General features: G+C 46.5%; 1 protein-coding gene across 2 annotated transcripts in view; it reads left to right on the forward strand.

Annotated features, from left to right (window-relative positions):
* The window catches only part of MTUS2 (microtubule associated scaffold protein 2), a 304,252-nt gene that overhangs the window by 245,334 nt on the left and 45,098 nt on the right, over nt 1-13,820 (forward strand). For both annotated transcript variants that reach the window (XM_084629404.1, XM_084629405.1), the window contains exon 7: nt 2,995-3,061. In XM_084629404.1, the coding sequence (XP_084485530.1) occupies nt 2,995-3,061 (67 nt within the window). The remainder of the gene's footprint in view (nt 1-2,994; nt 3,062-13,820) is intronic.

Consider the following 13,820-nt stretch of genomic DNA (forward strand, 5'->3'; position numbering starts at 1 on the left):
AAGTGGGTGTAAATATAAATCACTCCCACTTTGAGGCCCCTCCACACTGCCAGAGTGGTGTAAAGTGACCTAAGTGTGAATGGAAATCAGGCCCTGGATTTCTTAGGGACTGTTTTCAGAGTAACAGCCGTGTTAGTCTGTATTCGCAAAAAGAAAAGGAGTACTTGTGGCACCTTAGAGACTAACCAATTTATTTGAGCATGAGCTTTCGTGAGCTACAGCTCACTTCATCGGATGCATCTGTGCATCTGTGGGGGGACTGTGGTGCTCTGCAGTTCTGTGGCAATGAAAAGGGGCTGCAGAATCACCCCGACTACAGTCTGCTCCCAACCATAAAATAGCACATTTAAAATTATTTCTAGCTCTTTTCTAAGACTATGAATCATTTGTATGTTTGTGTATGTACATGTGGTTTCTACTCTAAAATATGGCCTAGATTTTAGAACAATATATATTTTCCTTTTTTCTTTCTTCTCAAAATGCTTGCTACAGTTCATCCAAGATGGCCTAAAACCAGTCAAATGGTGTAGTGTCATAGAGACAAGCACTGGGTGGGAGAGGCTTTGCTGAGACATGCTGATTACAGAGGCAGTGTGAGAGCAGAACACACAGGAGCACAGGAAGGTTGCAAAGGGATTGTGCTCACTGCAGGCTAAAGAAGAAACAACAGGGACTGGAGGGGGAGTCTATTAATCTTTTTTTTTTATCGGTATTTCTGCTCTTTTTATAGAAAGTTCCTTCTCTAGCTCTTAATTTTATCTTTTTTTTCATGTATTTCTGTTAAAATTTTTGTTCAGTTAACTGTTGGACTGCAGGGAAATAAAAATCGGTTACAGAATCACCAGCTTCCTGCCATATGTTTCATAGTGCCTGCTGCTGAACTGGTCCTTAAAGTGCCTGGATTCCCTTCAGCCCTGCATAGTGCTGACCAGTTTACTTGCTGGGATTCCTTTCCATTGAATTTGCTACTACCTTGGATGTTCCCCTGAATATGATTTTTCTGTAGTGCCTTTTAAAGACTCTGGTTCTCTCCTTGCTGGGGGCATATTTATATAGTAGCTTGATTTAGTTTTCCTAATCATTGGTGACGTTCCCAGTAGGATATGTTCCTTTGTCTCCTCCCTAATGTATCACAGGGTACATTCCAATTTAAAAGTGGCTTTATGTGCATGCTGTTACTCTGGGATCACTTGTACTAAATCACTCTCCTGTGGATTTCCCTGCAGATAGCTTTCTCGCATGATTCATTCAGCTCTTATGAAATATCTGCTACCAAAATCCTTACTCTTTAGTAGAGACATCTTAGTATTGCCAATATAAATATGTTTTATATTCTTCCGGCTAAATGTCTGTCTTAATTCTTTGTTGTATGTTAAAAGAATTCAGGGGTTCCTTTTTTGAGGTGGTCTTTTTTCTTCTGGTCTAATTAAAATGTACCATATCCATGCATAAAGCTGGAAATATAGACTTGAAAGTCGGATTATTACTGGTATTTGTGTGTGTACTGTGTATACTATCCACATAATGCTATAAATATATTAATATACACAGTCCGATTTATGTGTATGTGTATATTGCACTATCTAGATCTAGCTATATTGCTATATGCAGGGACACAAATATGTTTGTCTATGTGAATATCATTAATACCATTTTATATGTGCTGTCCACACAAACTGGAACACAGACACGCACAAACACTGACTTGCAAATACAGATGTGTGTGTAAATATAATATTGTATTCCTTAGTCTTCCGTGAAACATGATTGTGTCAATGCTGGCTTCCACAGTTGGTTTTAAAAGAGAGGTTTCAGAGTAACAGCCTTGTTAGTCTGTATTTGCAAACAGAAAAGGAGTACTTGTGGCACCTTAGAGACTAACCAATTTATTTGAGCATAAGCTTTCGTGAGCTACATCCGATGAAGTGAGCTGTAGCTCACGAAAGCTTATGCTCAAATAAATTGGTTAGTCTCTAAGGTGCCACAAGTACTCCTTTTCTTTTTAAAAGAGAATTAGTTCATAATAATTACAAAACTAGATCTGAAGAATTTACCTAATCCAGCTTAGTAAATAAACATGTGAAAGTGCTTATCTGGGATAAATCGAGGAACTAGATGTTAGAGATCTTATTCCTTCACTCTCCCACTTCCCTGGTCCTTCTCGCATGAACAGAGAGCAACAATACCCGAAGGTGCAAACAATTCAATGTTTATTGGGTGAACTTCCAGCAAGCTTAAATCGAAGTTCCTTTTTCCTTATTTTCGAATCCCAATTTACTTCCTGTTTGCCCCTAATTTATATAGTAATATTCTTAGCTATACCTTAACCAATCATTCTACTGAAATTTACCTAACCAATCCTAACATATTGTAACATGATTAGCTAACCAGTTATATCCCACCATTTTAATTAGTTTACACCCAACAAAATTAATTATACATCAGACAGAAACAATCACAGAACCAGACAGAGACCATGCAAATAAACAATCATAAAGGGGAAACTATAATGACAAAACAATACAGAAGTGAGGATTTCACAACTACATCTGTAAAGACATAAGTGTTTCCCAGCTGTGTCTATTGATAAGTGAGTTCTTACCAAACAGAAAACTATCAAACTAAATTTCCTTTTACATCTTCTAGGCTCTTCCCTTTCTCTGGAGGTGATAGATCGGATCACCTTCCTAACAGCCCCAGATTGCCTTATTTCAAGATGACTAGTTTGGAATGTGAGGATGTGACCGTTCGCTTCCCAATTTATGGCTGCCTCTGCAGCTTAGCCAAAGGCCTTAGCCTAAGACCAGGGCCTCAGACGTCACAGTGAGAGAAGGCCCTTACATAGGCAGACAGTGATTTTGATTCTTTCTTTTATACCTCTATAACTAGCTAAATGATAAATGTATACCTAAATTCTTAAGGTATAGGCCTTTACAGACAGGCCTGAATATCTATATCCTAACACTATACATATCCTTTTATTTTTTTTAACAGAATGAAAGTGCCCTTGTGAAAGAAAAGGAGTTGTCAGTTGAGCTTGCAAACATCAGGGATGAAGTTGGTAAGTAGGGCTTCAGATACTAACATATGTGAAAAATGTCCTTTCTCACATGTAACAAAAGCAATTATTCCTTGTCGTGTGGTACAAGGAAACCTGCAGAGCTGTAATAAAGTATCTTCCTAAGCCCAGTGGTGAATTTTTGTGGCCTTGCAGGGAACAATAATTTTACCTTGTTGTTGTGGAGACAGGTTCATAACCATACACACTGGAGCTAATCCTGCATTATCTTTATTATTCACAGACGGTGAACTATAAATCTGTATCCTCTGTTCTCAAACAAAAAGAACAGGAGTACTTGTGGCACCTTAGAGACTAACCAATTTATTAGAGCATAAGCTTTCATGGGCTACAGCCCACTTCATCAAATGATTAGAATGGAACATATAGTAAGAAGATATATATGTATATATATATATATACACATATAGATAAGTTGGAAGTTGCCATACAAACTATGAGAGGCTAATTAGTTAAGATGAGCTATTATCAGCAGGAGAAAAAAACTTTTGTAGTGACAGGTTTCAGAGTAACAGCCGTGTTAGTCTGTATTCGCAAAAAGAAAAGGAGGACTTGTGGCACCTTAGAGACTAACCAATTTATTTGATCATGAGCTTTCGTGAGCTACAGCTCACTTCATCGGATGCATACTGTGGAAAGTGTAGAAGATGCATCCGATGAAGTGAGCTGTAGCTCACGAAAGCTCATGCTCAAATAAATTGGTTAGTCTCTAAGGTGCCACAAGTACTCCTTTACTTTTGTGGTGATAATCCCATTTATCTAAGCCCATTTAGACAATTGACAAGGTGTGAGGATGCTTAACATAGGGAAATAGATTCAATATTTGTAATGACCCAGCCACTCCCAGTCTCTATTCAAACCCAAGTTAATGGTATCTACTTTGCATATTAATTCAAGCTCAGCAGTTTCTCCTTGGAGTCTGTTTTTGAAGCTTTTCTATTATAAAATTGCCACCCTTAAATCTTCTACTGAGTGGCCAGAGAGGTTGAAGTGTTCTACCGGTTTTTGAATGTTATGATTCCTGATGTCAGATTTGTGTCCATTTGTTCTTTTGCGTGGAGACTGTCCGGTTTGGCCAATGTACACAGCAGAGGGGCATTGTTCTCAAACAGCATCTGAACATGCCACCCAGCTCAGAAAGCCTTCCGCTGTGGCAGTGCACTGTTAGCTAGGAATTCATTACTTTGCTTGTGTGAGTTTACACGTACTGCACTCCCGGTTACAAATGGAAGAGCACCAAGATCAAAACCCAAAATCAGTGTTCTACAAAAGCTAACACTTAGTAAATTGGTTATAATCTCTACGTGCCTTGAAAGGCAGGGACTAACTCAACTGGTGCCACTCATCCCATTTATTCTATGTACATCTGGGTGAGCACATTTCCCTTTTTTGTTCTGTTCTGGAAGCTGATAGGAAAGGCAGTGACCATTAGAACATTGATTGCATCTCTAGGGAGAGGAAAATGGGTCCTCCTCAGGACCCAGACATCAGGCTGAATTCTTTGTACCTGAATCATCCCAGCATAGGTGGGGTGTGTTATGCTTACCATAGAGCAAAAAATGGGTGGGACTGGGGTAACCTACACTGGGGTACCTACACTGGGGTAACCCTCCCATGGTCTGCTAGAAGTCTACAGGGTCCCTTTGTGCCAGCAGGTCAACACAAAATGGCTGCAGTACAGCTAAGGATCTGGGCCATATTACAGTATTTTTCTGTTTAAACATCTGAGTAACTTCTGCCATCCCTACTGCCCAAACAAAGAACTCTCCTTAACATAGTGTAAGCAGTGTCAGGATGAGCTCCACCCTGACATCTGGTGGTGAGGTGTGGCAAGTTGTGGAAAAGAACTTCAGGGGCCGATCTCATTTGCATAGGCACACCCACCACGCCTAGAATGAGACCATAGCTGCCCAAATGGTCACTTTGGCTGCTGTGGGATCCCCAGTGTCTCTGTTATTGGGGCAGGAAGAATAAATTGCTATTACCCTGATTATGGGAACTGTGCTTGGAACTGTACGTGGCCTTTTGTTATGATGGAGGGATTCACCATCAACTAAGTAGCACTCGCTAGGCAAGGGTCATGGGTTCCAAAACTGTGTGAATGGAGAGAGGCTGGGGACAAGTATTAATACTTGGTGGCATGGGCCCCTTGGTGAGGGCCTTACATGCTGATTGCACTTCCTCCTCTCTCCACTGTGGAATATCAGAGCTAATTTTGATTTCATTAGAAGTCTAGTTATAGGCTGCTGAGCTCACTGTGGGCTGACAGTGCACCAGCACTGGGGCTCCCCTACTATAAGCTGAATTCACCTAAGAGCTGAAATCACTGAGTGTTGTGTTAAGTAGTGGGGGAGCCTGAAGATATATTGTGGAGCAATTTGCGGGACGGCTGGTGAAGCAGTTCGACGCGGAGCAGTGTGTGGATGGCAGGAGCTGCTTGTGGGCCGTGGAGCTGAGTGAAGGAGTTCGTGGGGCGGCTGGCGGAGCGGAGCGCAGCTGAGCGAAGGAGTTCGTGGGGCGGCTGGCGGAGCGGAGCGCAGCTGAGCGAAGGAGTTCGTGGGGCGGCTGGCGGAGCGGAGCGCAGCTGAGCGAAGGAGTTCGTGGGGCGGCTGGCGGAGCGGAGCGCCGCTATGGAGCTATGGGGCGGTCAGCTTCAGATCACGTAAGGTGCCTCTTACCCCCGTCCCATTTCCACCCAGATTGGGAGGTAAAGCTCCGCCGATAAACTTTCGAACTCTGGGGCTGCCCTGACCAGGGACAGAGACTTTTGGGGCATTGGACTTTTGGGACTTTGGGTGATTTGGGGTTGCTGGACTCAAGAACCAAAGGGAAAAGGGCATGCCCCAATTTGCCTGGGGTGGGGTTGTTTTTTCTCATGGGTTGTGTTATGAATCCTGTTGGTGGTGTTTCCCCAACATAATGCCACATTGTTTCTCTCTGTTATTAAAAGACTTTTGCTACACTCAGACTATGTGCTTGCGAGAGGGGAAGTATTGCCTCTTGGAGGCGCCCAGCGGGGGTGGTATATATTGGTCCCAGGTCACTGGGTGGGGGCTCGAGCTGGTTTGCATTGTGTTATTGGAATGGAACCCCTAGATATTGAACCCGGCCCTTGTTGCTGCCAACTCTGACGGGCAGAAGGGTTACATTTTTGGGGGCTCGTCCGGGATCGCCTGGGTCAGTACCCCTCGCAAGCACCTGTTGAGTGATCCACTACATTGGGAAACAATTTATATTTTTTTTTGTTTGTGCTTATATTTTGAGGAAATTACTGTTTGTATAATGGCTAATATGTCAGGTTTGTTGGGCCCTGGCTCAGCAGCTTCTAGCTCAGAGGCTGCAGCCTCGGCTGATGATTGGACAAAAGCTCTGGGGCAAATATTGGAAAAGGTTGTGCTTCCCCATGCTGAGTCAGACTCTTGTCGTAAGTTAAGATTATTTGCTGGGGAGGAGGAGTTTGAACCCTGGTTAGAGCATACCACTGAAATGCTGCAAGAGTGGGCCGTACCAGATGCAGAAAAGCGAAGATGCCTTATAGAGAGCCTTGGCGGCCCAGCATTAGATGTGATTCGCACCCTGAAGCTCATTGACCCTGGGGTCAGTGTGAAGGACTGCCTAGAGGCCCTTGAACACAACTTTGGGAGCGTAGAGGGCCCTGAAGACAGCTACTGTAAGTTCCTTAATTCCCGACAACAAAAGGGCGAGAAGGCTTCAGCCTACATACAGAGACTGGAGAGACTGCTTCAGAGAGCTGTCATGAGGGGAGCAGTGACTGCTGAGCAGATGGATCAGACCAGACTGGCTCAAATTGTAAGAGGAACTCAGTATCAGAACCCGATTCTACTTCATCTCCGGCTAAGAGAACGACGGGAACATTCCCCAAGTTACTCCCAGCTGATAAAAGAGGTCCGAGAGGAGGAAGAAAGGCAGGCTGCCAGTGAGTTTTGGGAAGCCCAAACATCGGAGCCAGCCAGCACAACACCACTGCAAATGGCCAGTGTACTGATGGTGAGCACCAGAGAGGAACTTGCCCAACAAATGCAGGTCCTGACGGAACGGATAGCTGAGCTGCAAAGTACCGTTGACCGAGTTAAGACTTCTAGGAATAAGAAGCCTCAAACTGTGGCGATTGAGAAGCCTGCACTTAGAGCCACCATCCCCCCCAGGCGAAGGGGGAAAGGTCAATTCTTCTGCTACCGATGTGGTCAGGATGGACACAGTGCTGCCAAGTGCCGTAATGAAGAAAACCCCTCCTTAGTGTATGGAAAGCTGAGGATCAGTTGGGAGAGATCCGGTAGCTGCCAGAGGGTCTGGGGACGGGGACCCCCCAGGTCTGCAGGATTTGAAGATTCCCCCAGAAAAGACTGTCCAGCTGGGATCCCTGCAGGACTGATAGGGCCTCGAGCAGAGGTCATGGTGAGGATCGAAGGGGTGGAGTGTAAAGCAGTGCTTGACACTGGATCTCAAGTGACTATTATATTTCAGTCATTCTACCAACAGATGCTTAGGCACCTGCCTATACAGCCACTGACTGGCCTTGGCCTATGTGGCCTCAGCATGGATGAATACCCCTATCAAGGGTATGTCATAGTGCACCTGGAATTCCCAGAGGAGGTTGCTGGGGTAAGAGAAGAGGTAGACACAGCTGCCTTAATATGCCCTGACCCTAAAGGGACTTCTGATGTGTCTGTGCTGATAGGGACCAACTCCAGTCTCTTCAAGGTACTCGCGGATTACTGCAGAAGGCGGGCTGGGGACCAGTACCTGAATACCCTGATGATCCATACGCTTTGTGCTGAAGCCTATAGGAAAATTGAGAGCGCTAAAAGGGACACATCTGAGCTACCGCTTGGGGCACTGAAGTACGCGGGCACAACCCCCTTAGTAGTGCCTGCAAGGACGGAGCAAGAAGTGCTTGTCATGAGTACCTGTCTGAAAGGCAGTAAAGGGACGTTAGCAATGATAGAGCAGCCGATGGGAGGAGAGCTCCCTGAAGGAGTGCTGGTCCCCAGTGGAGTCATAACCCTACCTGCTGAAGCCCAGGAAAGGGTGACTATATTGATTGCTAATGAAACGAGTCGTGATATTTTTGTGAAGCAAGGACAAAAGATAGCAGACCTCTTTGAGCCTGAGTCGATTGTAAAACCCCAGTATGAAACTCCAGTTTCGGCAATAGACCCAGCAAAGTTTGACTTTGGAGATTCACCAGTGTCCGAGGACTGGAAAGATCGCCTGAGGAAGAAACTTTGTGAAAGATCCAAGGTCTTCTCACTGCATGAGTGGGATGTGGGATGTGCAAAAGGAGTAGAGCACAATATCAGACTACATGACTCTCGACCTTTCAGGGAGAGATCTAGGAAGATTGCTCTCTCTGAGATGGAAGATGTGCGACATCATCTTCAGGAGCTGGCTGCGAATGGCATCATTACAGAGTCCCGCAGCCCATACGCCTCACCCATTGTGGTAGTCCGCAAAAAGAATGGGAAAATCCGGATGTGTATTGACTACCGCACCCTAAACAGCCGTACTGTGGTCGACCAGTACACTATGCCTCGAGTGCAAGACGCCTTAGACTGTTTGCTGGGAAGCCAGTGGTTCTCTGTGTTGGATCTTCGAAGTGGATACTACCAGATCCCTCTGGGAGAAGAAGATAAGGAGAAGACAGCCTTCATCTGCCCATTAGGGTTTTATGAGTTTGAACGCATGCCCCAAGGGATTTCTGGAGCACCTGCCACCTTTCAACGTCTCATGGAGAAAGTTGTGGGAGACATGAATTTACTGCAAGTGTTAGTTTATTTGGATGACCTGATTGTGTTTGGAAGAACCTTAGAGGAGCATGAAGAAAGACTTCTTAAAGTGCTTGATAGGTTGGAGGATTATGGTCTGAAGCTTTCAATTGACAAATGCCAGTTCTGCAGAACCTCAGTGAAGTATGTGGGTCACATTGTGTCCCAAGAAGGTGTGAGTACTGATCCTGATAAAATAGAAGCACTCACTACATGGCCACGTCCAAGTAACTACAGAGAACTCAAGACCTTCCTTGGATTTAGTGGCTACTACCGCAGATTTGTGAAAAACTATGCTACGATTGTAAAGCCTCTGAATGATCTTACCAGGGGACATCAGTTCAGCAAGAACAAATCTAAGTCCAAGAATAAGGGGAGGTCCCCAAAGCCTCCTGTGCAGAGACACAATGGCCCCTTTGCACCATTTGGGCCACGGTGGGATGAGAGATGTGAAAGGGCTTTTCAAGAAATCATTACTTGCCTAACTCATGCTCCAGTCCTAGTTTTTGCTGACCCAAGCAAACCATTTATCCTGCATACTGATGCCAGTTTGGAGGGTCTGGGAGCAGTCCTGTACCAGGAAGTGGAAGGCAAATGTAAACCTGTAGCCTTTGCCAGCCGAGGATTGTCTGATAGTGAAACTCGCTATCCCACCCACAAGCTGGAGTTTTTGGCCTTGAAATGGGCCATCACTGAGAAATTTCGAGACTACTTGTATGGTGCTCAGTTCCAGGTGTGGACAGATAACAATCCACTGACTTATGTGTTAACAAGTGCTAAGCTGGATGCTACAGGGCAGAGATGGGTGGCCGCCTTGGCTAGCTATGAGTTCAGCATTCAGTACCGATCAGGGAGAAGCAATGTAGATGCAGATGCATTGTCCAGGCGTCCGCAGGCTCCAGAAGTTGCTGTGATACCCACAGATGGAGTGAGAGCTATTTGCAGTGTGAGTCGCCGAGAGCCAGAGGCCCGTGAAGACTTTCAGGGATGTGTTGCAGAAGCTTTGGGCCTGCCCCCTGAATGCATGCCTTCTGCTTCGGTGAACTATATTGCATTAGACCAATCTCCTTTGCCCATGCTCAATGCGGCTGACTGGCAAGAAGCCCAGCGGCAAGATATTGACATTCGTGATACACTACTTGCCAAAAGGGAGGGGCGAAGCCCAACTGCGGTTGTCCCACCTAACCCGGAGGGTAAACTACTATTGAGAGAATGGACCAAACTAAAACTGATTCAGGGAGTGCTACACCGAATGACCACTGACCCTTTACAAAAACAACGAGCACAACTAGTACTGCCAAAAAAGTACAGAGCCCTGGCCATGAGGGCCCTGCATGATGACTTTGGGCATTTAGGGATGGAGAGGACCCTGGAACTTATTCGTAGTAGGTTCTATTGGCCCCGAATGGCTGAAGATGTTCGCAGGAAATGTGAGACTTGCGCTCGATGTGTTCAAAGGAAAACTCTGCCCACGAGGGCTGCATATCTCAAGAACATCACCAGCAACAAACCTTTGGAGTTGGTATGCATTGATTTCTTGTCTGTAGAGGTAGACAAGAGGAATGTTGGAAACATTCTAGTAGTGACTGACCATTTTACACGGTATGCACAAGCATATCCCACACGTGATCAGAGGGCCACCACCGTTGCTCGAGTATTGTGGGACAAATATTTCTCAGTCTATGGATTCCCGGCTCGGATACACTCTGATCAGGGGCGGGATTTTGAGAGTCACCTTCTGAAGGAGGTGCTGAAGATAGCAGGAATTAAAAAGTCTAGGACAACGCCTTATCACCCCCAAGGTGATCCTCAGCCAGAGAGGTTCAATCGAACCCTATTAGATATGTTGGGAACTTTGCGACCAGAGCAGAAGGCAACCTGGAGCCAGCATGTCGCATTTCTGGTGCATGCCTACAATGCCACAAAGAACGATGCTACGGGAGTCACCCCATATCTCTTGATGTTTGGGTGAGAACCAAGATTACCCATAGACTTGTGCTTTGGTGTATCAGAGGATGGAGATAGCTATGAAACTCATCAGCAATATGTATCCCGACTAAGAGAAAAGCTGCGGGATGCTTATCGCTTAGCTACCGCTGCGGCTCGGAAGAACGCAGACCGCAACAAACATCGATATGATGCTAGAGTGCGTTCGCAGGAGCTCCAGCCGGGGGACAGAGTCCTGCTGCGAAATTTGGGTATTGCTGGCAAACACAAGATAGCTGACAGATGGAAGGCAATACCTTACCTGGTGATGGAAAAGCTGGGAGATCTGCCGGTCTACAAGATCAAACCTGAAGACGGTCCAGGGCAAATAAAGACGGTGCATAGAAACCTTTTGCTCCCTGTGGGGGAATTGGTAAGCACCCCTTGTGAGATGGGCCACGGCAGGGCCGCCGGGCAGAACAGAGGTGCTAGACCAAAGCCGCCATCCAACACAGACAGTGGGCCCCCTGCAGCTAACTTACCCCTATTCTGCACATCTGAGAGTGAGTCTGAGGAGGAAGACACAACCCTGGTGTATCCTGGGATGGAGACAAGATTTCAGTCTCGATCAGCTGAACCAAACGAGAGTTCTCCCTTTTCCGCCCTAAACCCATTGGCGGAACTATTTAGGCCCCTTTCTGATACCCCGGTGCTGCTGATGAGACCCCCCTGTGATGACAAACACAGGTTATTGGACAATGGGGACAGACAGGTAGAGGATGTCCTGGGCACCTTGGACCCTCCAGCGTTAGAACTAGGAGTGCAGGGGCCTACGCCAGTAGCCGAGGGACCCTCCAGGGAAGCCTCTCCATCCGTCACTCAAGAGGATGTTCCCCTTACTTCGGCAACAGAGATTCTCAATAGACGAGACAGGGTGATAAGACCAGTGAAACGGTTAACTTATGATGCACCTGGGGTGACTAGTGAGGAGCCAATACATTTAGCACACAGGCTTGTGGAAGCTAAAGTGGGCTTCCTGAGGCCCTTTGGAGGAAACCAATGAGTTGGTATAAAGGGAGTGTGATTTGTCGGGACGACAAAGTCTCGGCTGGGGGGAGGATGTAAGCAGTGTCAGGATGAGCTCCACCCTGACATCTGGTGGTGAGGTGTGGCAAGTTGTGGAAAAGAACTTCAGGGGCCGATCTCATTTGCATAGGCACACCCACCACGCCTAGAATGAGACCATAGCTGCCCAAATGGTCACTTTGGCTGCTGTGGGATCCCCAGTGTCTCTGTTATTGGGGCAGGAAGAATAAATTGCTATTACCCTGATTATGGGAACTGTGCTTGGAACTGTACGTGGCCTTTTGTTATGATGGAGGGATTCACCATCAACTAAGTAGCACTCGCTAGGCAAGGGTCATGGGTTCCAAAACTGTGTGAATGGAGAGAGGCTGGGGACAAGTATTAATACTTGGTGGCATGGGCCCCTTGGTGAGGGCCTTACATGCTGATTGCACTTCCTCCTCTCTCCACTGTGGAATATCAGAGCTAATTTTGATTTCATTAGAAGTCTAGTTATAGGCTGCTGAGCTCACTTTGGGCTGACAGTGCACCAGCACTGGGGCTCCCCTACTATAAGCTGAATTCACCTAAGAGCTGAAATCACTGAGTGTTGTGTTAAGTAGTGGGGGAGCCTGAAGATATATTGTGGAGCAATTTGCGGGACGGCTGGTGAAGCAGTTCGACGCGGAGCAGTGTGTGGATGGCAGGAGCTGCTTGTGGGCCGTGGAGCTGAGTGAAGGAGTTCGTGGGGCGGCTGGCGGAGCGGAGCGCAGCTGAGCGAAGGAGTTCGTGGGGCGGCTGGCGGAGCGGAGCGCAGCTGAGCGAAGGAGTTCGTGGGGCGGCTGGCGGAGCGGAGCGCAGCTGAGCGAAGGAGTTCGTGGGGCGGCTGGCGGAGCGGAGCGCCGCTATGGAGCTATGGGGCGGTCAGCTTCAGATCACGTAAGGTGCCTCTTACCCCCGTCCCATTTCCACCCAGATTGGGAGGTAAAGCTCCGCCGATAAACTTTCGAACTCTGGGGCTGCCCTGACCAGGGACAGAGACTTTTGGGGCATTGGACTTTTGGGACTTTGGGTGATTTGGGGTTGCTGGACTCAAGAACCAAAGGGAAAAGGGCATGCCCCAATTTGCCTGGGGTGGGGTTGTTTTTTCTCATGGGTTGTGTTATGAATCCTGTTGGTGGTGTTTCCCCAACATAATGCCACATTGTTTCTCTCTGTTATTAAAAGACTTTTGCTACACTCAGACTATGTGCTTGCGAGAGGGGAAGTATTGCCTCTTGGAGGCGCCCAGCGGGGGTGGTATATATTGGTCCCAGGTCACTGGGTGGGGGCTCGAGCCGGTTTGCATTGTGTTATTGGAATGGAACCCCTAGATATTGAACCCGGCCCTTGTTGCTGCCAACTCTGACGGGCAGAAGGGTTACATAGTATTGGTTTTGCCTTGGAAAGTTTCTGCCTTCTCTTCTTAACATTCAAAGTTAGACAAGGACTTGTAACATACTTACAGAGCTCAAATACTTGAGAAGGAGATATCTTCTGGGCACACAGGGCCCCTAACCCAGTGGCCACTGAATTCAAAAGGGACGCTCTCCATTCACTTCAATGGGTTTTAAATCAGGCTCCTATTTTGAAGGATTATTATTGCTCCTTGTATGCTTATAAAACAAGATGTTTTTTAAAAAGCAGACATCCTACACTGGAGTCTAGTTCTGAGGAGGCCTGAGGCAGTACAACAGAGCTCTGAACCGTGGATTTTTAGTTTTTATTAAAAATACTTGTAAAAAGTCAGGAGGAAGGAGGTCTTGGTAGGACATTTTCCAGTCATGGATTGAAGGACAAAAGTGTGCAGGCATTTCACAAGGGCAGAGAGTATTAAAAAAACTGATCAGCAGGGCACTTTTTGGTATATATCCATCCATATGAAATATGAACTTCTCTGCTTTTTAATGGGTTTTTAAGGAAGA

Source organism: Lepidochelys olivacea (genome assembly GCF_965140295.1).
Source record: "Lepidochelys olivacea isolate rLepOli2 genome assembly, chromosome: 1".
NCBI classification, from domain to species: domain Eukaryota; kingdom Metazoa; phylum Chordata; order Testudines; family Cheloniidae; genus Lepidochelys; species Lepidochelys olivacea.